Raw genomic sequence first — 24,496 nt, 5'->3', positions numbered from 1 at the left:
TCTGTTCTACCTGTTCATTTTATTTGTAGATTCCATTGTTGATAGATATGTATTCATTGCCATTTTGTTTGTTCATACATTTTATCTTTTTCTTCAAAAAGACCCTTCATCATTTCATATAATAACGGTTTGGTAGTGATGAACTCCTTTAACTTTTTCTTGTCTGGGAAAGTTTTTATATGGCCATCGATTCTAAATGACAGCTTTGCAGGATAGAGTAATCTTGGATGTAGGTTCTTACTTTTCATCACTCTGAATATTTCTTGCCACTCCCTTCTGGCCTGCAAAGTTTCTTTTGAAAAATTAGCTGACAGCCTAATGGGAACTCCCTTGTAGGTAACTAGCTGCCTTTCTCTTGCTGCTTTTAAGATTCTCTCTTTGTCTTGAACCTTTTGCATTTTGATGATGATGTGTCTTGGTGTGGGCCTCTTGGGGTTCATCTTGTTTGGGACTCTCTGTGCTTCCTGGACTTGTATGTCTGTTTCCTTCACCAAGTTAGGGAAGTTTTCTGCCATTATTGTTTCAAACAGATTTTCGATTTCTTGTTCTCTCTCTTCTCCTTCTGGCACCCCCAAGATGCGAATGTTGGCACGCTTGAAGTTGTCCCAGAGGCTCCTTACACTATCCTCATTTTTTTGGATTCTTTTTTCTTTTTGCGGTTCTGATTGGGCATTTTTTGCTTCCTTATATTCCAAATCGATGGTTTGCTCCTTGGATTTACATGTTCTATTATTGAAGCTGTGTAAATTATTCTTTATTTCAGTTAATGCCTCCTTAAATTCTAACTGTGTATCCATGATTTCTAACTGGTCCTTTTTTATGCTCTTGAGGCCCTCCCTAAGTTCACTGAGGTTCTCACTAAGTTCACTGAGCATCCTTATAAGCAGTATTTTGAACTCAGTATCTGTTAGGTTGCTTATCTCCATTTCACTTAGTTCTTTTATTGGGGTTTTGTTCTGTTCTTTCATTTGGGAGCTGTTTCTTTGTCTCCTCATTTTGGCTGCCTCCCTGTGTTTGTTTCAGTGTATTACTTAATGAGAGGTATGGGGCGAGCTGAGACCAGATGCTGCTTGTTTGAAAGAATTTAGGAAAAACCTGAAGCAGGATCCAAGACAGGCCAATCCTATGGTTAAGCAAGTGGCAACAGCTTGGGTGGGCTTGAAAGTTGGGTGGGGCAGGGCGGGGCCTCAGGGAGTCAGCAGGGTGGGGCTACCAGTGTGAGCCAGGTTGCTGGAGTCTCAGATATGGCAGCTGTCTGCCGCCCCAGGGAAGGGCTCACCAAAGGAACAAAGGCCTCTTACAGCACGTTTGTCACCGAGACAGCCCCCTTTCCAGCCCTTGCTCCAGTTGCCAAACAGCTCAGTTCTTCCCTGTGTGTCTCTGGTGCCCCTGGAGCTGCCTCCCCTCCAAGCTTAGAGGGAGAGAGTCTGATAAGTCCGTGTGCGGGCCCTTTCAGAGGATCTGCCTGGGTCTTTAGCCGCGTCAGCTTCCCTGAGCCTCAGTTCCCGCTGGTTTTTCCAGCCAGAAGTTATGGGGACTTCTCTTCCTGGCATTGGAACCCTGAGTGGGGCACCTGGTGTGGGATGGGGACCCCTCAGTCCTCAGGAAGGACCTTCCCAGCCACGGGAGCCTCCTGATTTTTATCCGCCACACTTGGGTGTGGGACCAGCCGTCGCACCGCCACCGCAGCTGCCCTTCGCGCTGCCGCCCCTCCTACCAGTCTGGATGTGGCTGCTGCTTTAATTTCGTAGTTGTAGGACTTCAATTCAGCTTGATTTCAGGCGGTTTTGAATGATGGTTGTTCTGTAGTTCAGTTGTAACTTTGATGTGGTTGTGGGAGGACGTGATATCGTGTTTACCTATGCCCTACTCTATGTTTTTGATTGGAACATTCAATTCATTTATATTTAAGGTTATTATTGATATGTACTTATTTATTGCCATTTTTGTTTATTGTAGTTATATATTTTTTTGTATTTCTTCTACTAATTATAGCAGTCTTTTTAACATTTCTTGCAGTGCTGCTTTAGTGTTAATATATTCCCTTAGTCTTTTTTTTTTTTTTTGTCTGGGAAGCGCTTTATTTGACTTTCTATTTTGAATGATAGCCTTGCTGGATAGAGTAGTCTTGGATTTGGATTCTTGTTTTTCATGACCTTGATTACTTCATGCCACTCCCTTCTGGCCTGTAGTGTTTCTTTTGAGAAGTCAGCTTATAGCCTTATGGGGTTTCCTTTGTAGGCAACCTGTTACTTATCTCTTGCTGCCTTTAGGATTCTCTCTTTGTTTTTAATTTTTGGCATTTTAATTACTATGTGTCTTGGTGTGGGCCTGTTTGGGTTCTTCTTACTTGGGACTCTCTGTGCTTCTTGAACTTGAATGCCTTTTTTCCTTCACCAAGTTAGAGAGTTTTCTGTCACTATTTCTTCAAATATATTCTCTAATCAATCCTTGGTCATTTTCTTCTTCTTCTGGAACTCCTATGATGTGAGTGTTGTTACATTATGTTTCCAGTGGTCCCACAGTTCTCTTAGGCTGTCTTCCTGTTTTTTCTTTTTTCTTTTTTTTTCTTTTTGGTTGATATTTTTTTACCCTGTCTTCTAATTTACTGAATCAGTTCTCAGCTTCTTCTACACTGCTGGTTATTCCTTCCAATGAGTTCTTTATTTCTGCTATGTCTTTCTTCATTTCCAATAGATTGGTTTTCAATGTTTCTATATCTCTACTCTTGGTGTTAAGCTCTTTACTCATGCTGTTGAGCTTCCACATTATCATCGCTCTGAACTCTACCTCTGATAACTTGCTTAACTGCATTTCATTTATCCCATCTTCAGTAGAGTTCTCTTATTTTTTTCATTTGGGGTTTGTTTCTTTGTTTCACCATTTTTGCTATCTCAGTTGGTTTTGGAGCCTGCCAAATTTTTCCTGTTGGTGTTGGTGGTCTGTTGTTTGTGGCTCCCTCTACTGGTTTTGGATGAGTGTGGCAGAACCCACATTAAACACCATTCTCAAGTCTTACTTTCCTGGGTAGATTTGCAGGCCCAGAAAGTTCAGTTATCCTCTAATTTTTGCCTGGAGGCCATTAAACTCAGTTACTTGATGAACCTTGGGTCATAGCATTCAGCTGAGTAAAAAGTCCCTTAGGTGTTCAAGGTAAGAGGATTCCCAGAGGGTGGAGCAGATGCTGGCTGTTAATGAGCCTCAATTTGCATTTCTCTGGCCCAGGTGGGTGGTGTTAAATTTCTGAGGGAGGGGCTGTTGCTTCTCCCTGGGGCTCTGGGAAGGGGCTCTTTGAGTAAGATGTCTATGACCTGTGAGGGAGTGATTCAGCAAGAAACTCCCAGTGCCCTCCGAATCCCAAGTTTCTTCACACAGTTTCAGACCAGTCTGCCCTGTCTCTGCCAGAGCCCAAGGTGAGTGGCTGTAGCTAATTTAGTGCTCTGCCTTGGCCCTGTGCACTGAGGAGCCAGTTTAGGATTTTAATCCTGAAGGAGCTGCTCACAGCTAAAACAGCTGCTGTTCATGGGCTCCCAGCCTGACCTCTTGTGCCTCCAGAGATCCTACCAGGCTCGATTCAGTGTCCTTTTTTTCTGTCCCTGGTTATATGGGTCCTCTCCAGCTGCTTTTCTGTTGCTTTTTCCCGACAATTTGTCTTTATTTTAGTTGTAATTCCAGTTTGTTCCTGGAAGAGGGTCTGCGTAACTTCCATTCACTCCACTGCCATTTTGGAATCTTTGCTTTATAGTTTTTTTTGTGTGTTTGCAATATTTACTAGGTTTGAGTGTCAAAATTTCACTTGTTTCATGAAGATCATTTGACAGTTTTTCTTCTCTGCTACAATTTAATTGGTATGGGGATTATCTGGTCTTTGGACGTTTGAGAGGATTCTGCTGTAAAATCATTTGTGTCTAGTTTTTATAGTTATTTCTTTGATCATATTTTATCTTTCTTTTAAGAAATATGTCTATGCTTTCATGTGTAGCAAGGTCAATTTTGGTAAATTGTATTTTCCTAGAAAGTAATCCAATTCACTTAGATTTTTTATTAGCTTTGTATTTTATTGTGCAAAGTAGTCTTTTTAATTTTTAAAATTCCCTCAGTTTCATTGGTTATCTCCTAGTTTTTATTTTTTATTTGTGTCTTCTGTTTTTTTCACTTTATTGTGCTAGCTAGTGGCTTAACTATTTTGTTGATTTCTTTTTTTATTTTTTTGTTTTGTTTAGATAGAATGGGAGGGAGAGAGAGGAAGAGAGAGAGAGAGAGAGAGAGAGAGAGAGAGAGAGAGAGAGAGAAACATCAATGTGAGAGGGACACATTGGCTGCCTCCTGCACTACCCCAGTCATGGCTGGGGACGAATTGCAACCAAGGTATATGCCTTTGACCAGAATCAAACCCAAGACTCATTGATCCACAGGCTGATGCTCTAACTGCTGAGCCAAACCTGCCAGGGCTATTTTGTTAATTTCTTTCTTTTTTTGTTTGTTTACAAATTATCAGCATTTTGATTTAGTAGTTTTTGCTATTTTTTTTCTGTTCTCTACTTTATCCTTTTTGCTTTCACCTTTATTCTTCCTTCTTTATACTTTTGCTTTACTTTGTTGGTCATTTCTAATTTTAAGATGGGAACTCAGTTTATTGATTTTCATTATTATTAGTATTATTTTGCTGCAAGAATTAAGGCTATGGATTTTCTGTGATCACTCTATTGATTTTATGTTTTCAATATGGTTCATTTTTAGAAATTACACATTACAATTTTCCCTTTTTGTCCCAAGACTTGTTTAATAGAAAAATTTTAAAATTGAATATGTAGTTTTAAAAAGAGCAAAGGGCAAGACAAAGAAATAAAGATGCATGCTCTACTTCAGGTTTCCAAAACTTTTTATTTTGAATGAAATTGAAAATTTTGATTTTTACCTGAAACTTCATTACATTTTTTTTCCATTATAAGAGACTATTTATTTTCCACAAGTGGTCAAAATAGCTATGGAACCTGTCAAAGTTTTCAATGAAGGACACAAAAGCAATAAATTTACTGAACAAATTAATGGAGAGTGATGAGAAACAATAAAATTCATAGTTTGTTTTTATATCAGCTTCGTAAAAATTAAAAGGTGTTCTCACTGGGTGGAAGCAGCCTACAGGGCCCTGCATGGTTGGAGAATTTCTGGCTGAATATCCACTCCTACTTGACTTGTTTCCTTGGGTAGGAACTTAGCTCAGCCAGAAACAGTGCAGTTGATGCAGCAATACCTAGATTGCTCTCTACTGAGTCCAGCACATTCATTAAGATGACTACATCTGTTAATTATCGGGCAACTGTGGGAAACCAAATAAAGAGAAGAGCAATTGATACCACCAAACTCTCATTATATTTGTGATAAAAGATTTATTCACACAAACAAAAATAATCACAACAAAATGTACAATTTGAGAAACAAAAGATTATAGTGACAAAACTTTATATTCTTTCCTATAATCGTGTACAAGTATTTTGTTACTTCTGCAAAAAGTATTTTGTTTGCTTCTACATAAATTTCCATTCATAAAAGAATAGCAAACATTAAAAACAGTGTTAGTTTGCATTTCTTATATGGAAAGAACATAGACTAAACCCTGAAGCTTTTAGTTTATAAAGTTGTTACATGAAGCCACACACTAAACTATTGATAAAAACATTATCTATTTCCAGATCCACATACATATACATTCACCAAGAAAGCTGAGAAATAAGCATTTCATATTCTCTCCACCTCACTTTAACGTATTTTCTTCCTTTTAACTAAAAGCAAGAAATTTTGTTTTTCTTTTTTTAATTGACCTCAGATGATGCACTTTCTAATTCATGAGAAATGCGGAATTTCAGGTGTTTATCTTGTTCCTCACTCTTAGGGTCTAAGACTCGCTTGTCTTCATGGCTGACTTTGGAATCTTCCCGACTATCAATACCATCAGAAGGCTCATTGCTCTCATCAATTGCCTTCAGCTTATATTCTTTGGAATGCTCGTAGCTGTGGGTTTCCACACTGTGGTCATCCAGTAGAGTTGTTTCCTGGCTGTCTTTCCCACGGCTGTCCCAATCAGAAGCCACGGGCAGGCCCTGGGCAACAAGGACAGCCTTGTGTGCATCATCCACCTCATCGCTTTCCATGTGTGACGTAAGGTCCTCCTCTGTAGCATCAGGATACTGCATCACAGTACAAATAAAAGAAGAATTAAATGACAACCGGGAATGGGAACATTGTAATTCTTTTCTGTTCTGAAACTTTTAAGCCAATTTATACTGAGAAATGTCTAAATTTGGCTGAAGTAAAAAGTAATACTAGCATGATGCTTTGTATTTCACCAAGCCCTTTCATGTGTCATCTCCTTTGGTGTAATAGGTACGTCAGTTATATATGTGATGAAACTTATGAGGTATGACTATTATCTCTGTTTTACATAAAGAAAAAGTGAATTGAAAGCTAAAAAGTAGCCTGGCCAGTGTGGCTCAGTGGCTGAGCGTCGACCCATGCACCAAGAGGTCGCCAGTTCGATTCCCGGTCAGGGCACCTGACCCCCAGTGGGGGCCATGCAGGAGGCAGCCAATCGATGTTCTCTCTCATCGATGTTTCTATTTCTCCCTCTCCCTTCCTCTCTCTCTAAAATCAATAAAGAAAAAAAAAAAAAAGAAAGCTAAAAAGTAAAGTGAATGATAAATGGCCAGGCTATATATCAAATCCAGATCCTTTGACTATAGATTCAGTATAATTTGTAACTCTACCATTCCTCTTAGGTATTTAACTTCAAAATATGACCATTGTATTGTGAAAATAATCACTGTTTTCCAAAATCTCCTTCTAATATGCATATATATATATATATTAAATACACACACACACAAACACGCACACACATATATAGTGAAAGTGAATAGAATAAATGCTCTACAGCCAGGATTTGGGAATAAATAGCATTGTGATTGAGAGACAAAATTAGAGAGAAATTGCATAAAATTAAACGAAAAAATTACCAAGGTAAAGAGGTTTTATAGTCAATGGTCTGGTTCCTAGAATTGGGCTCTAATTATAACCATCAGATGTGTCTGTTAAAGAATTTACCTGGACTACAGATCTGTGGAACTTCTTAGATTTTGACCTCAATCCATAAGCCACACTATCACCTCTGCCATCATATATGTCCCTTGTGGGGACAGCTGGAGTGACAACAGGGGTTCCGGGAAAGTCAGTGGGGAAGTCAGTGGGAAAATCAGTGACCAGTTCATCAGATTCATCAGAGTGGTGAGACTCATCAGAATTGTCAGGGTCATCAGTGTGATCAGCGTCATCTGAGTCATTTGAGTCCATGGAGTCCTGGCTATTCACGTGGTCTTCGTCATCGTCATCATCCACATCGTCTGTGTGGTCATGGCTTTCATTGGACTGACTTGGGAGGGTCTAAAAATCGAGAGAGCCAGAAAAATTAGTGTAAGCATTTTAATTTTCCCTTAGCCTTTATAGTGCATTAGTCTTTTACTATCTTTCTTTTATTTAGTTTCAGGATCTTTGCATCCATAATGAAGTGCTCAATAGCTTTTCAGAGCTAAAGTGAGCATCTTCCGATTTATTTTTTAACACAAAGATCAATGGAATAATAATTGAAGTATTTTTCTTGCTTTCCCATAAAAATTATTTTCCTATTTTCAAGTCAAATATGTGAGTATAATATTTATATTGATAAAATAATTTTTTCTTGTTCACATTAGACATTTAATATGCCAAATTCAATAATGCAATACATAGCTGTGGTATTAGAAATGAGAATTCTGAGATCAGAATTCTCCATATAATATCCATCTCCATATAATATCCATATAATAATGCATGCACTGAAACCTGAAACCATCTCCCTATCAGCATGGATAATCAAAAGGTGACTTTGTTATGCATGTGTATAAAGTGCAGCTCAGATCTGTCAATTGAATTAACAATGTCTATTAAACTTCCAATGAGCAAATATACTGGGTCATTTATCTAACTTTTCTTGCTAGTGATTCTTAGCATATTCAAACAGAATCTTAAGGAAAGCAAATTTAACTTATTTCTTTGCTTAGCAAATCTATGAATAGTCCTAATAGAAAGTTCTAATATTAATAGTTCTAATAAGAAATCTTAATTAACAGCCCTAATAATAGTAATCAAATAAACCATTATGTTAGGAACGGAAACATTCCTAAAGGCAAAATCTTGAGTTTGATAGGTATCAATTAGATGCTTATCAGACATTAGATAAGACATCTATAAAATACCTGAAATCAATTGTAAGAGAGTAAGTAGTTCAAATAATAGACAATTAGTAAACATTTCCTGCCACACTAACCTTTATCTGAGGAAATCTAGGACTTCTGGCATTTAGTAAACCCTGTTTTCTTTCTGAGCAAGTTTTAGACTGCCAATTTACTGGAAAATCTGTGCATGGAATTGTGTCAGTATCGAACCCAGGTAATGTCATTAGGGGAAAGAGTGGCTTCTTTGTGTCTCCAAGGCATGTGGACCTTTGACTCAAAGTGATAGCTCACCTCTTGCTTTAAGTCGTCACTTTCTTCAGAGGATACAGTAATCTGAAGAAGGAAAGGCACATATCAGTGTATATCACACACGCTTAACATTTTTTAATTCAAAAGTTAGCCTTTTCCAGCCAAAGCAGGTCTTATTTTTCGGGCTTGTTGGTGACTGACTTAAAACGGAAAGAGCCAACATGTCAGATCAATTGCTGTCCTAAGTTCGCATTTGCCAGCAGGCATGAAGGATCTACTTAACCTGCCCCAGTGGCCTGGTTGGTGGCTACTTTGTTGTTGTTGTTGTTGTTCTTTAATTGCAAGGAATATAATTTTTGAAAGTAATTAAAGTTCAAAATACCTGTGGTGCTAGGAGATTCTGCTTCTGAGATGGGTCAGGCTTTAGCCATGTGGCTACAGCATCTGGGTATTTGTTGTAAAGCTACAAAACAAATTTCATGATTGTCATCATTTTTTTTAAAAAAAGGAAACATAGGGATCGCTAAGTGATAAGCTGAAAAAGCATTACACTGCACCAGTACTGATGAATTAGCATAATATGCATGTATATATTCAACCAGAGCTTTAGATACCCCTTTTCTAACTTATTTTTTTCTTGCAGATTCTTTTAATAAACTCTTACACAGCACTTCCTGTGGGCCAGGCACCTTTTCAAAGTGATTTACATGTATTTATTTATTACTTAATTCCCCTATTAGGTAGATATACTATTGCTTCCATTTTGCAGATCAGGAGAAACTAAGCCACAGAGACGTTAAGAGCCAGGGTTCAAAGCCAGGCACATTGGCTCTTCAAACTGATCTTTTTTTTTATCCTTACCTGAGGACATTTTCCCATTTTTTTGTTCAGATAGAGTGGGAGGGAGAGAGAGGAAGAGGGAGAGAGGGAGAGAAACATCAACTTGAAAGGGACACATTGAGTGGTTGCCACCCGCAGGGCCCAACCAGGGCTGGGGACAAACTGCAACCGAGGTACATGCCCTTAGCGGAACCAAACCCCGGTCTCTCTGGACCGCAGGCGGACGCTCCAACCGCTGAGCCAAACTGGCCAGGGCTTCACGCTGATCTCAACACTGTGCTTTCCTGCGCTGTTTGCCAGCTGACGTTTCCCCTCAGATAAAGCACAACTAAAGCAGAGGTGCCCTTAATTAGCGTTGGTCTTCATGGCCTCCTCTAATATGTGACTATTTAAATTTAATTACAATGAAATAAATGAGAAATTTTAGTTTCTCAAACTAGCTACATTTTGAATGTTTAACAGCCCCATGAGTCTAGTGGCTATCTTAGTGGACAGTGCAGAAATAAAGTATCAACATCATCTCACCGAAGTTCTATTGCTCTCAGGTGCCAAAGAACGAATGGAATGTCCTGTCCTTTAGCCAAGTTATTTTTTTGGACAATAATGACAACATGCTGGTACAGAGGAGTGGGGATTGCTCTGAACACATGTCATCTGACAGGCTGTGGCAATCACTTCACACCCCTGTCATTGAGAACGAGAACCCTGAGGGTTCCATGGAGTTCCCTCTGTAGCCACCAAGGTGGTTGGGGTTTCGGGGAGAGGAGTGGGGAGACCGGCATCACTTCGCCTTGCCCCCCGGCTGCCTGCAACCAGAGCAGCCTCAGGTTGGGCTTCTCTGAAAGTTTTTGCTGAAAGAAGGGGTTCCTTGCCTTAAAAAGTATGAAAAACTACTGGTCTAGATGAGTTCAAAATTTTCTCTTTTTTAAAAAAAAATATTTATGTAAGTATTACACAGAAATATGTTTTAATTTACGTGTGTGTATATGTGTGTGTATTTTCTGATGAGACATGTCGCACAGGTTTAGGGAGAATGTATCTCCTTAAAGGTTAAATTTATAATTTAAAAAGAAACATGTAGAAAATAAAGCTAAGTAAAATAAACAGACTAAAATCCACCCAGTAACCCTAACACTCACAGATAAGCAGTGTTCATCTTTGGAGGTGTCTCACTGCAGACCTCCCATATTCCTACTCGTTCTAAATATCTCCGATTCTAGAAGGTTGAGCTCTTCACTGATCTCCTAAATAACCATGGCTTCATGTGCCCCCTTTTTTTAAATTAAAAAGATATTAATTCTTGTTTCAAATAGTGTGACCTCTGTCTTCTCTGAAATATTCATTTTTCTGGCTTATTGTTATAATTCAAACAATACTTGTGTTCTTAAATCAACTGGGAGACAGACACACCTACACACACCTACTTGCACACCCAACCACATGCAACAATACCTCTCTTAGTGTCTTCATTAAGCAATCTAATTACAGTGACTCCAGGCAACTCTATATTGACCTTTATTCTGTTCATCTGAATTGAACTCTGTCTTTTTGTCCAGTCTCCGAGGGACAATGCCCATTTGTTATTTGGCTGGCACAGTTTCACCTATTGTGCAGAGGCAGGTACATCTATGGTGCTGGTCAAGTAATTATAATAAAGGGTTTGATTTGATCTAATGTTTGGTTAGAGAAATGTGATTTAAAGTCAGCTGACAAGCACAATAGATACAAACAGCATAAACAGACTTGCTTTTTATAATGGGCTTCTTAACAAATATTTTAGGACAAATTGTGAATATTGCAGTCATAAAAACTTGCCAATATGAGAGGCCCATTTTAAACTTCGCCTTCCGCTGAGTAAAGCAAAGGGTGGAATCTTCTACTTCTAGAACAGTATGTTGACTCATGGGGAAAAAATCATGCAGCTTTATAGAACTCATTTTATATAAATGATAATGGCATGGGACATTATTTTAGTATATAAAAATCAAGTTTGGTATTTGGAGCATGTATTTGTTAAAAATTATACTGTGCTTGGTACTGGCCTTGGTTGAAAACAGCTCGTCAATAATTACTTATAAATTAACAGGCTTGACTATGAGAATAAGTAAAGTTACAGCAGATACGTTTGTAGTGCTTCCTGAAGCAGTTGCATAAGTAATTTAACTATATGATAAACTAAAAGATGCTCACCTGCCTTTCCTCAGAACTGCCGGAGTCAGCAGGTTTAACCTTTGAAACAGAGAAAATAAAGAAAGATTAAAATGTGAACGTGTTCCCAGCACATGCGAGCACACAATTCATTGATTTTGAGGATTTTGAAAAAAAGATTCAGCTGTACTTACTGGAAGGGCATAGGTGATGCCCAAGAGGCAGAAGCAAATCACTGCAATTCTCATGGTAGTGATTTTTCCTGCAAAATATTTAGTAATGAATATTTGACCTCTTCACAGGTTAAAGCAGTAATACCTTATTATGATACCACATTACAAAACAATCACAAATAAAATTTATTTCCTGTAGAATATTTTCTATTTCCTAGAGAAAACTTGGCTTTTAAATATTATGGTCTTTTGAGTTAATATTTGTAATTCCACCTTGATTCTCCATCTTTCACTATTAGGCAAGGGAGAGGGGAAATTTACAAGTCTGTATTTATTCAACTTTTACCTTTTGAGTTACAGAGATTACACCATTATTATCTAATTGCCAGCTATCTAACCCTAAACACAGACCAATTAAAAGAAGAAGATAGTGTGGGAGTTTTACTTTTCAGGGAAGAAAAACACTAAGAGAGAAAATAAAACTATGCAAGAAATTTGCTTTCTCCATTTTTTTCAGCATTCATTTCAAATACGATTTTTAACTTAAATTATTAAAAAGGTGCTACTTGGGTGAAATAAAGCTATTTCTAAACTTAGTTATTTAAGTTATTCTAGAAATTTGAAACAAAAAGGAAACACTAAAAACAGCCAATAGCTTTTTTATTTGCGAAAATAAGTCAACATAATGTCATACAGTTTTTTGGTGAAAATTTTATCAGCTAAATACAGAGAAATAAAAAACAAAAATCAGAAAAGGTTTTTTCTTCCTTGAAAATAGTATAAATCAAATAATTAAAAATAACATTATCATTTGCTTACATTAGCACTGAAGATCCTTTTCCTTGTAAATGCCTCCACAATCATCTGTCCATTTATAATGGTACAGGTACAATCATCCCAAAGGGACATAGAAATTAAATTTTTTTTCTAATTAGAAGAAGTAAAGTAGTGTCATTTATTTTAAGTACGAAGGGGAAGGATTTTTAAGTTTCATATTGACTGGCTTCCAAAATAGCTGATCACCTTTCCTGCAGGGCATCTGCATTGCATCTGTCCTGCTTATTCCAAAGACTGGAACAATTTAAATCTGATAAACAGCATTTCAGTTGCACTCTTTTCCTTACAACTTGACCTTCCCCATGCAGAGAAACTGACTGCATAGGACAGCAGCAAGCTAGCAAACTGCAGGCTTACCTTGGTCTGCTGCTGGCTGAGAAGGCGCTGCTGGCTTGAGAAGAGAGTCCAGTCCCAGATGGTGCTGCACTCCTGTCTCCTCTTCTTGCTGCTAAGAACCAGGACCTCCAAGAATTTAAATGCTGCTCCAGACATTCCCCGCCCCCAGCACAGGGGGGTGGAGAGATGTGTCATGAGGTTTTTTGCCATTGCCCAAGCCTCTTGCTCCCACACTTCCCCCTCTGGTTTTGTGGTTAAAACACACACACACACACACACACACACACACACACACACCCTCCAGAGTTAAAACATTACTTATCTACAATATCGTTAACTGGCATTTTCATTTACGGGAATGGCATTCAGCATCATGAGAGGGCACCTTGGAGTCCCATTAAAAAAGGGGGGGAGTGACTAGACATTATAATGTCTGAATTAGAAGAAAAAATATTCATAGAAATCAGTCCTAAATAAAATTAAATAGAATGGGTGTTTGTTTCTTTCTATTTAAAAAAGAGATTAAAGTAATTTATGCAACTAAATTTGCCTCACAATTATACTTACTTAAGGCTATTGTTCAGGTGTACAAAGAACTCAGATATCCTCCCTCCATCCTTTACTTCTCAAGCTTGGTTTTGTGATTTCAAGTATACAGCAGCTTGTCATTTAGACAAATGGCACGAGTAACATGAAAATTCACGTTCATGTCCATTAAATTGGACTTAACAATGACCTTTCAAGGACATGGATTTTTGCCACACTGTTTGACTTGTTTGAAGGTGGTTAATCTGGTAACTTGCTATATAAAACTGAGACAATTTACTTTGAATGTTGCAGAAGTAAAGTGGTTTCTGAGAGCAGGGTGATTCTTGAGAGTGCTGCTCCAGGAGCCAGAGAGAGGCTTTGAATCCCACTCTGCTGCTAGACAGCTGCGTGACCTTAGCCCACCTACACCTGGTTCCTCATCTGTCACCTGCACATACTGTTACCCAGCTCATGGGGTTTCTGAGAGGTTTAAGTGAATTGGTATGTGGAAAGCAAAATGTTTGGCATATATTACATGCACATGTTAACCACTGTATGTGTTAACTGTGACAAAAATGAGGAGCCAGTCCTCGTGATTTGCAGTGTCTTTAGATGAAATGGGTTATTGGAAAGAGTCTAGATGTAGAGCTTTCCATTGTGTACATCACTGGTGTAATCTTCATACCTCTAAAGGGTTGGATGAGATTTCTGAATCACCTTGTTCTAGTTTTTCTATCAGGATATATGAAGCTGAAGACTTAATAAGAAAATGTAAAATGTATATATTTTTAAAAAACTTTCTGGGTATTTAAAAGTTGTTTGAATGAAAGTAAATCACAGATGAAGTTTGAGTATTGGGACAGAAATTAGAGGTTGCAGAGCTCTGAATCCATTTAAAATATTTAATATTGTTTTGAGACTATGTATGTAACCTCTTCATTTAGCTTTCTCAGTTGTGAAATGAAGATCGCACTGTTCGTGCGGAGTGATTAAAGATAAATAACCCAATTTATTATTAGTTCTATCTAAGATGTCAGCTTCTATTTACCAAGTATTGCTTCTAATATAAATATGAATTAAATAATTTCTTGCAGTGCTGGTAGTATAACTAATCCATAGGTTATTATGGACATTTGGTACGTGGGTGAAATGTCTCTTTTACATTAGATACATTCCAAATGAATTGGTATAATTGATTTGTGGGTTCTAAGTACACATATTAATAATTCAGATAGCAGCTACCTCTAAAAAATGACATACAAGTTATAAAGTTGGAAAACAGACTTCTTATTTCTGCTTTTAAAAACTGTTGTTGTTTTTCTCTTTAAACACGTTGCCCACGAAAGTTAGTCATATTGTCAATTTCGTAGGGGGAAGTTCACAAATTCTAAAAACAACAAGATTTCCACAGGATTCACAATGGTTTACTCTGTGCCCACGGAAATGATTTAATATGAACTTAGAGAGTTATAGGAATAGATTTCGCTGGAGCCCAGCCATCCTGAGATGACCCATATGACCCACCCCAGGACTCTTCCGGTCATGTCTCCAAAGTGCCACACGATGGCAGCATTTCTGAAAAGGATTTCAGGCCACAATCTAATTCTGCCAGTTTCCTCATACTGGCAGGAAGAGCATTCATATACTTAAGCACAGAACTTTAAAACAGCTGAAATGCCTTTCACTTCTTGGAATGCCAGGTGAGCAAATATTTTCCAACACTGACTCGCTACACAGTAACGGGGAATGCAGAGGCCAAGAGAACTAGCGCATTGTTCTGCTCTGTGGATGCTGCCGCTCAGCAACCCCAGGAGGACGCTATTGTCTTCTTCCCCACTTCCCAGAATCACTCTAAAGGTTACAGGTCCCAAGGTCTCACTCAGAGTAAAGGATTGTGAATTCATGGTTAAGGAATGTGTCTGGGAAGCTTCAGAGATGAGAAGATAACACATGGTTTATAATAGAGGCAGTTCTGTAAAGTATGAAATGGATAGTGTATCATTCTGACTTTCTGACGTTTGAAGAAGCTCCTGGCTTCTTACTTTTTTGTAATAAAACATGCTGCTGACACGTTTTATGAGTAAGATTTTCCAGTGGTCAGAGTTACCATTTTACAATTTCCATTCTTGATTAGGCTAATGCTTGGTTGTTAGAATCAAAAGTTCAAAATGATCAAATTCCCTGCAGGTTTTGTATGTGGAAAGGAAAAAGTTTAGTTGTTAAACTGGAATAAAGAGTGGCCTGTGATAATAAAATATAGACACTATAAGAGGACTTACAGAAACATTTAAGAACATTATATATTTTTTTCTTGAATTGCATGAAAATTCCCATATAATAGAAAAGTGTAAGTGTCCAGATGTCTCTGTTTTGGTGGACTTTATTACTGACTTCAAGTTTATATGGATATTTACTTAATATCCTAAGTAATTACATTTTACTTAGTGAAGTATAATAAACTATTTTAGCTCTTTCAGCTCTGTAAGTATTTTTTTCCCCCTGAATTCAGGTTCTGATAAAAATTTGATATTTTAATACTGGTCACCAACCTATCATAGACAAGTTGGGAATTACAGCTGATGAGAACCTACCACAGTATTCATCATTTGTAGTCTAGGGAAGAGGGGCATTATTTATTAGAGAGAAACAAGGATGAAAGATGAGAGGGTGCTATTTTAAAATTCAGACATGACTAGGACATTTCAGAATTATAAGAACCACCATAATAATTTTATTCCACTGTTTTAACTTAGTCAACAAAATTCAGCTCCTGAAAAATTGGTCTTACTATCAATAAACATTAGTTTCAATTAAAATAAAAAAATCATTTTAAACCCATAGAATTTTTTAGAGTAAGTATTCAATAAATTGTTAATGAATAATCATTCAATTCTCCACCCATAACAATGAATTATGAGCATATAGTTCTTGTTTATCAATTCAATGCATGGGCCGCATGCTTGAATCCCTATACCACAGACTGATAGCTAACAGTTACCAGTACTCAAGAATCTAGCAGTATTTCTTTATCAAAGTATTATCACTAATTCTGAGGACATTAGCACTTTTTTTCTTTTCTTTTTTTTATTTAATTAATTATTTTTGTTACAGATGTTTCTCCTTTTCCCCCCACTGATAACCCCTGTCCCCAGCTTTGTTGTCCATGTCCATTGTTCATGAATACATATAAGTTCTGTGGTTTCTCACTCCCCCACCACCTCATCTTCTGGGATTGTCAGTCTGTACCCCACTTCCACATCTCTGGGACTACCCCGTTCCTCGGACTGTTATGTTCATTATATTCCACAAATAAGTGAGATCATGTGATATTTGTCTTTCTCTGTTTGGCTTGTTTGGCTTAGGATGATACTTTCCAGGTCCCTCCATGTTGTCTCAAAGGATAAGAGATCTTTCTTTCTTACAGCTGCATAGTACTCCATTGTGTATATGTACCACTGCTTTTTTATCCATTCGTCTACTGATGGACACTTGGGCTGTTTCCAGATCTTAGCTATTGTAAATACTGCTGCTACGAAGATGGGGGTACATATATACTTTCTGATTGGTGTTTCAGGCTTCTTAGGGTATATTCCTAGAAGTGGGATCACTGGGTCAAATGGAAGTTCAATTTTTAATTCTTTGAGGTAACACCATATTGTTTTCCATAGTGGCTGCACCAGTCTGCATTCCCACCACCAGAGTACTAGAGTCCCCTTTTCTCCACACCCTCGCCGACACTTGTTGTTTGATGATTTGTTGATGGCGGCCATTCTAACAGATGTGAGGTGATACCTCATTATTGTTTTAATTTGCATCTCTCTGATGATTAGTGACATTGAGCATTTCTTCATATGTCTCTTGGCCATTTGTATGTCCTGTTTGGAGAGGTGTGTATTTAGTTCCTCTGCCCATTTTTTAATTGGGTTCTTTGTCTTCCTTTTGTTGAGTTGTATGAGCACTCTATATATATTGGAAATTAACCCCTTATCTGATATATGGTTGGCAATTCTGCTCTCCCATACAGTGGGTAGCCTTTCCGTTTTGATGATTGTATCTTTCACTTTGCAGAAGATTTTGAGTTTGATGTAGTCTCATGTGTTCATTTTCTCCTTTGTTTCTATTGCCTTAGGTGATGTATCAGTGAAAATTCTGCTGCGTGTGATGTCTGAAATTTTGTTGCCTACAGTTTCTTCTAGGATTCTTATGGATTCATGAGTCACATTTAAGCCTTTTATCCATTTTGAGTTTATTCTTGTGTATGGTGTAAGTTGATGGTCTAGTGTCATTTTTTTACATGTAGCTGTCTAATTTTCCCAACAGCACTTATTAAAGAGGCTGTCCTTGCTCCACTGTATACTCTTGCCATCTTTGTCAAATATTAATTGAGCATATGGCCTTGGGTCTATTTCTGGGTTTTCTGTTCTTTTCCACTGGTCTATATGCCTGTTCTTGTGCCAATATCAGGCTTTTTTGATTACAGTGACTTTGTAGTATAACCTGAAATCTGTTGACATTAGCACTTTTTAAATGATTAATTCTCTAAAGTAGATTTAAATAACTTTTTTTTCCTTAAAATGACATCATTCTTACCCTCATGGAGTCCATTTATTTATTCATGAAAATTAACTAAGAAATATGGAACTTGTGTAGCTAATGAGGTTTATGGATGTGGTTAAATAGTAAACTCCATGGAGCTGTGGACTCCGAGTCTACACTGTGTCTACACTAGAGTTGAAGGGATGGGTATTTTGGAATTGTACTCAAACAGGAAGTCTCTCTTGCCATCCAAAATCAATCAGAGTAGCGTAGAACTCTCTACCGGCAGCAACATGGGCAACAATCCAAGAGCCAGAAATTAGAGAGGACCCAAAGAGCCGGAGGTGGAAAGCTGCAGAGAGGTACAAATAGAAAGTCTATCAGCTGCAGGCCCTTTTTAACACATTTGCTGCACCAGTCAACCAGCGACAGGCATTTTGCAGAATGTATTTGAGGGGTGAAAAGCATTCTTTGAAATCAGCTTATAAAAATTCTTCTTTAAAATCTGATGTTTGAGAACATAGATGCCAAAATCCTGAACAAAATACTAGCAAAGCAGATCCAGCAAAACACCAAAAAAATTTATCCACCATGACCAAGTGGGATTCATCCCAGGGATGCAAGGCTGGTACAATATTCGCCAATCAATAAACGTGATACACCACATAAACAAAATGAAGAATAAAAACCACATGATCATATCAATAGATGCTGAAAAAACCTTCGACAAAATCCAGCATCCATTTCTGATTAAAACACTCAGCAATGTGGGAATAGAGGGATCATATCTTGACATAATAAAGGCCATATATGAAAGACCTACAGCCGACATCATACTCAATGGGCAAAAACTAAAATCATGTTCCTTAAGAACAGGAACAAGGCAAGGATGCCCACTTTTGCCACTCTCATTTAACATAGTACTGGAAGTCTTAGCCTCAGCAATCAGACAGGAAGAAAAAATAAAAGGGACCCAAACTGGAAAGGAGGAAGTGAAACTGTCATTATTTGCAGATGACATGATTCTATACGTAGAAAATCCCAAAGACTCCATCTAGAATTTACTAGACTTAATAAATGAATTTGGAAAAGTAGCAGGATACAAAATTAACGTCAAGAAATTGACGGCATTCTTATACACCAATGATGAACTCACAGAAAGAGAAACTGAAAAAACAATCCCATTTACCAATGTGGCAAAAAAATTAAGATATCTAGGAATAAGCTTAATCAAAGAAATAAAGGACCTATTCGCCGAAAAGTACAGGTCATTGAAAAAAGAAATAGAGGAAGATATAAAAAAGTGGAAGCACATACCCTGTTCATGGATTGGAAGAATTAACATCATTAAAATGTCCATACTACCCAAAGCAATCTATAGATTCAATGCAATCCCCATCAAAATACCAACGGCATATTTCACAGAATTAGAACAAATACTTCAAAAGTTCATATGGAACCAAAAAAGACCTCGAATAGCCACAACAATCTTGAAAAAGAAGAACAAAGTAGGAGGGATCACATTACCAGATTTCAGGTTATACTACAAGGCCACCATAATCAAAACAGCCTGGTACTGGCACAAGAACAGGCATATAAACCAGTGGAACAGAACAGAGAACCCAGAAATGGACCAAGACAATATGCTCAATTAATATTTGACAAAGGTGGCAAGAGCATACAGTGGAGTAAGAACAGCCTCTTTAATAAATGGTGCTGAGAAAATTAGACAGCTACATGCAGAAAAAATGAAACTAGACCATCAACTTATACCCTACACAAGAATAAACTCAAAATGGATAAAAGGCTTAAATGTGACTCATGAATCCATAAGAATCCTAGAAGAAACTGTAGGCAACAAAATTTCAGACATCATACGCAGCAGAATTTTCACTGATACATCACCTAAGGCAATAGAAACAAAGGAGAAAAAGAACATGTGGGACTACATCAAACTCAAAAACTTCTGCACAGCAAAAGAAACAACCAACAAAATGGAAAGGGAACCCACTATATGGGAGACCATAATTGCTGATGATGCATCAGACAAGGGGTTAATTTCCAAAATATATAGAGTGCTCATACAACTCAACAAAAGGAAGACAAAGAACTCAATTAAAAAATGGGCAGAGGACCTAAATTGACACCTCTCCATACAGGACATACAAATGGCTAAGAGAAATATGAAGAAATGCTCAACATCACTAATCATCAGAGAGATGCAAATTAAAACAATAATGAAGTATCACCTCACACCTGTCAGAATGGCCGCCATCAACAAATCATCAAACAACAAGTGTTGGTGAGAGCGTGGAGAAAAGGAGACTCTAGTGCACTGCTGGTGGGAATGCAGACTGGTGCAGCCACTATGGAAAACAATATGGTGTTACCTCAAAGAATTAAAAATTGAACTTCCATTTGACCTAGTGATCCCACTTCTAGGAATATACCCTAAGAAGCCTGAAACACCAATCAGAAAGTATATATGTACCCTCATGTTCGTAGCAGCACTATTTACAATAGCTAAGATCTGGAAACAGCCCAAGTGTCCATCAGTAGACGAATGGATAAAAAAGCAGTGGTACATATACACAATGAAGTACTATGCAGCTGTAAGAAAGAAAGATCTCTTATCCTTTGAGACAACATGGAGGGACCTGGAAAGTATCCTAAGCGAAACAAGCCATACAGAGAAAGACAAATATCACATGATCTCACTTATTTGTGGAATACAATGAACATAACAGTCTGAGGAATTGGATAGTCCCAGAGATGTGGAAGTGGGGTACAGACTGATAATCCCAGAAGAGGGTATGGTGGGGGAGAGATATACCACAGAACTTATATGCATGTATGCATGAACAATGGACATGGATGACAAAGCTGGGCACAGGGTGGGGAGAGAGGGGGAGTGGGGAATCAGTGAGGGAAACAGGAGAAACATCTTTAACAAAAATAAATTAATTAATTAATAAAATATAAAAAAAAACCAAAAGAATCTGATTTTTGAATAATTTTTGTAGAGACTCTATAAGCTTGATATGAAAATGACCATTTTAGTGCAGAACAGAAGAAAGAAGACAAAAACTTGACAACAAAAGAAGCAGCTAAGAGCATTTATCTTGCTCCTCAGCATATGTCTTCACTTTGGCTCAAATGAACACCTAAAAATTTTAAAAAGCACCTAAATCGGATATTTTGTAGCTGCACTTAGCTAAGGGTTGTTGTTTTTGCCAGTTCCGGTTAAGGAATGCCCCATGGTAATCTCCCTATTCCATGGTAAATACTTATATTTAAAAAAAATATTATTTAAAATAAGTAGTAATTAAAGCTTGAGTTCTTTAATGTTTGAATTCCTCAATAAAGTTGTAAGTTCTAATATATGCTCATCACTTAGCAGTTTATGTGCCAATAATTATTTATGCAGTAATGAAAAATTTAACTAGAATAAAATTGACTCATTCCTGATGATGATTTTCTGTTGCTTTCATAAAGCCCCAAATTGGACTTCTCCTCTAGGTCCTAACAGAAGTTGCTATCAGGTAGAATGGATTGCATCTGAGAACTTCAGGCAATATTCCTCTGCATCACGGGGAAAGCTATTTTTTACGGAACACGAGGACCTCTGAGATCTGGCACCTTTCTTCTCTCCAGCCTAGTCTTTCCCCAGCTCCCGTCATGTACTCCATGCAATGCGCATACAGCCACTCCGAGCACCCCGGTGTGCCAGGCAATTTCAAGTCTCCATGCCCTTGCTCATATTGCAGGCCTCCATGTCTAGAATATCCCTCCCGCCCATCTACACCTGCCTGTGAAATATTTTTACAGCTTTCCAGACTTAGTTCACATCAGGCATCAAAGCATCCCCTATAAAGCCTTTTTCTTAAACCCAAATAGAAATAGCCACTCCTAAGTTTGTGCTGCTAACTAACCCGCCCACATTCTAGCACAGAACCTGTGACACTATTACATGCTTGCCTCCTAACACCAACACCAGGCAGGGACTAGGTCTTGTTCACGTTGGCATCCACAGTGTCCTCCTGGGCACTCAGCATATGTTTGGGGAACGAGTGAGAGAAGGAGCACGACTTTGATCGTGCTTAATCCCATGGTGCTGCATGTAACGCCTGCACTTGCAGTAGCCCCCTCACCTGTGGTCTCGCTTTTTTGCAGTTTCAGTTTCCCACGATCAACCAGGGTCCAAAAAATGTTCAGTGCAAATTCCAAAAGCAAATAATGTGTAAATTTAAAATTGTATGCCATTCTGAGTAACATGATGAAATCTCGCGAGTCCAGCACCATCCCACCCAGGACATGACTCATCTCTCTGTCCAACATCTCCACGCTGTGTACCCTCCGCTGGTAAGTCACTTAGTAGCCATCTGGTTTATTGGATTCACTGTCGAAGTATCTCAGTGTTCGTGTTCACAAAACTCTTATTTTACTTAATGATGGCCTGAAAGCCAAGAGTAATGATACAATTTGGATGTGCCAAAGAGAAGCTGTAAAGTGTTTCCTTTACATGCAAAGGTGAATATAATACATTGAGATATTTTGAGAGAGAGAAACCATATTTACATACAATATATTTTATCACAATATATTGTTATAATTGTTCTATTTTATTATTAGATATTGTTAATTTCTTACTGTACCTAATTTATAAATTAAACTTTATCATAATTATGTATGTATGGGAAGAAATAGTATATATAGGGTTCAGTACTATCCGTGGTTTCCGGAATGCCCTGGGGGTGTTGGATGCATCCCCCATGGAAAAGGGGGGATACTGTGGTATCAGCTCAGGAGCAGGGTAAACTTCTGGATTCTGAGAAAAAATTTTAAAAAAAATTTTTTTCTTTATTGATTTTAGAGACAGAGGAAGGGGAGGGAGAGAGAGATAGAAACATTGATGAGAAATTTGAAAGATGGTGGTGGGCAGGACCGAGGGAGGATGAGTGTGTGGAGAGTGAGCTAGTGTGTGAGAGAGTGTGAGTGGATGTGAAGGTGGACGAGCAAACTAGTGCAGTGCAGAGACGCAGAGCAGAAGGTTCCTGTGGGCAGCTGGCTACTGCGGTGTGCGGCTCTCCAGGGCACTTCTCCCTGCGCCGCGGGGAGGTCCCACCATTTTGGAAAATCCCAGGTCTTCCCTGGGAGGAGGCAGTGGGAGCACCTAGGGCCCAGCAACCTCTGCCCACCAGTGCACTTGGCACCATCAGACCAGTGGACACCCTGTGTCAACACAGACCAGTGCACAGTAGTGGAGCTGCCAATGTGCCAGTTGCAGAAGCCGCAAATGGCCAGGAGCCCAGCACCATCCTCCACAGTAGCAGCTCGCTCACAGTCAAGATATACCCTCAGCAACAGAGGCTGGGAGCAGACATCTATCCCCAGACAACAAAAGCACAGACGAGCAGCTGAGAGCCATCCCCCAAAACTATAGTGAAGGCTGAGAAGGAGTTGAACCCCATGGGTCAGCAGCACTCCCCAGCCACCAACGGCAGGATCAGGGGCTCCAAAGAGGCCTGTGCTACCCAATGGCTCACAAGAGCAGTGGGAAGCGGGAGCCCAAAAGGGACGGGTGTGATCCAGCTGCCCACGGGATCTGTGGGGTACTGAGGCACCAGAGAGGCCTGTGCAACCCAGCTGCCCACAAGATAGGCATAGAGTGGGTCTCCAAAGGGACCATGTGATCCAGCTGCCTGTGGGACCTGCGGGGTGCTGGGGCACCAGAGAGGCCTGTGCAACCTACATACCCACAATATAAGTGTGGAGTTGGGTCTTCAAAGGGACTGTGCAATCCAGCTGCCCACAGTACAGGCAGGGAGCGCAGCTCCAACAAGGGCCTAAGCTATACAGCTACAGGTGGCACCAGCGACCAGCTGGGAACACAGCTCTGGAGGGGCACACGTGACCCAGCAGCAGCACCTACCAGGACATACCAATACCAGGCTCCAGTAGTCAATCCTCCAGGATCCACAGCAGGCAAGAGGCGACACACAACAAAACAGTCTTGGAGGCATAATAGCTTTATTTGATATACGGTGAGCTGGATACACATCCAAACATCTTTCAGCAGGTCTAGAGCTACTAGACGGCTAAAATGGGGAGACAAAAAAACAACGCCCAAAGGAAAGAAAAAGAGGAATCACCAGAAAAGGAACTACAGGAAATGGAAGACAGCAACTTGTTAGATAAAGAATTCAAAGCAATGATTTTAAGGGTGCTCAAACAATTTGGTGAGAACTACAAGCAACTTAATAAAAATTATGAAGAGCTCACTGGGAACTACTTCAGCTTAAAAAAAGAGGTAGAAGCTATGCATAAAAATCAAGAGGAAATAAAGAATGACATAGCTATTATGAAAAATACCTTAGAAGGGTTCAATAGTAGATTATAAGAAGCTGAAGACTGAATCAGTGACTTAGAAGACAAGGTAGAAAAAACACTCAAATAGAGCAGCAAATAGGAAAAAAAATTTAAAAAGCAGGAGGAAAGTTTAAGGGATCTGTGGGACAATACAAAATGTAACAACATTCACATTGTAGGGATATCAGAAGGAGAAGAATCAGCGAAAGGAAT

The 24,496-nt window shown here is 38.8% G+C and overlaps 1 protein-coding gene across 1 annotated transcript; it reads right to left on the bottom strand.

Moving 5' to 3' along the window:
• Window positions 1-5,472: 5,472 nt before the first annotated feature.
• On the bottom strand, window positions 5,473-12,940 carry SPP1 (secreted phosphoprotein 1). The gene is made up of 7 exons (XM_036275185.1): window positions 12,872-12,940; window positions 11,699-11,766; window positions 11,547-11,585; window positions 8,899-8,979; window positions 8,559-8,600; window positions 7,102-7,437; window positions 5,473-6,188 (listed from the first exon to the last, which is right to left on the bottom strand). Exons 2-7 carry the CDS (start codon window positions 11,750-11,752, stop codon window positions 5,814-5,816), a joined length of 927 nt encoding a protein of 308 aa, XP_036131078.1. The 5' UTR covers window positions 11,753-11,766; window positions 12,872-12,940; the 3' UTR covers window positions 5,473-5,813.
• Window positions 12,941-24,496: the final 11,556 nt, after the last annotated feature.

This window comes from Molossus molossus, unplaced genomic scaffold (assembly GCF_014108415.1).
Source record: "Molossus molossus isolate mMolMol1 unplaced genomic scaffold, mMolMol1.p scaffold_m16_p_1, whole genome shotgun sequence".
Classification (NCBI taxonomy): Eukaryota; Metazoa; Chordata; class Mammalia; order Chiroptera; family Molossidae; genus Molossus; species Molossus molossus.
This window is presented reverse-complemented; position numbering and strand designations above follow the sequence as displayed.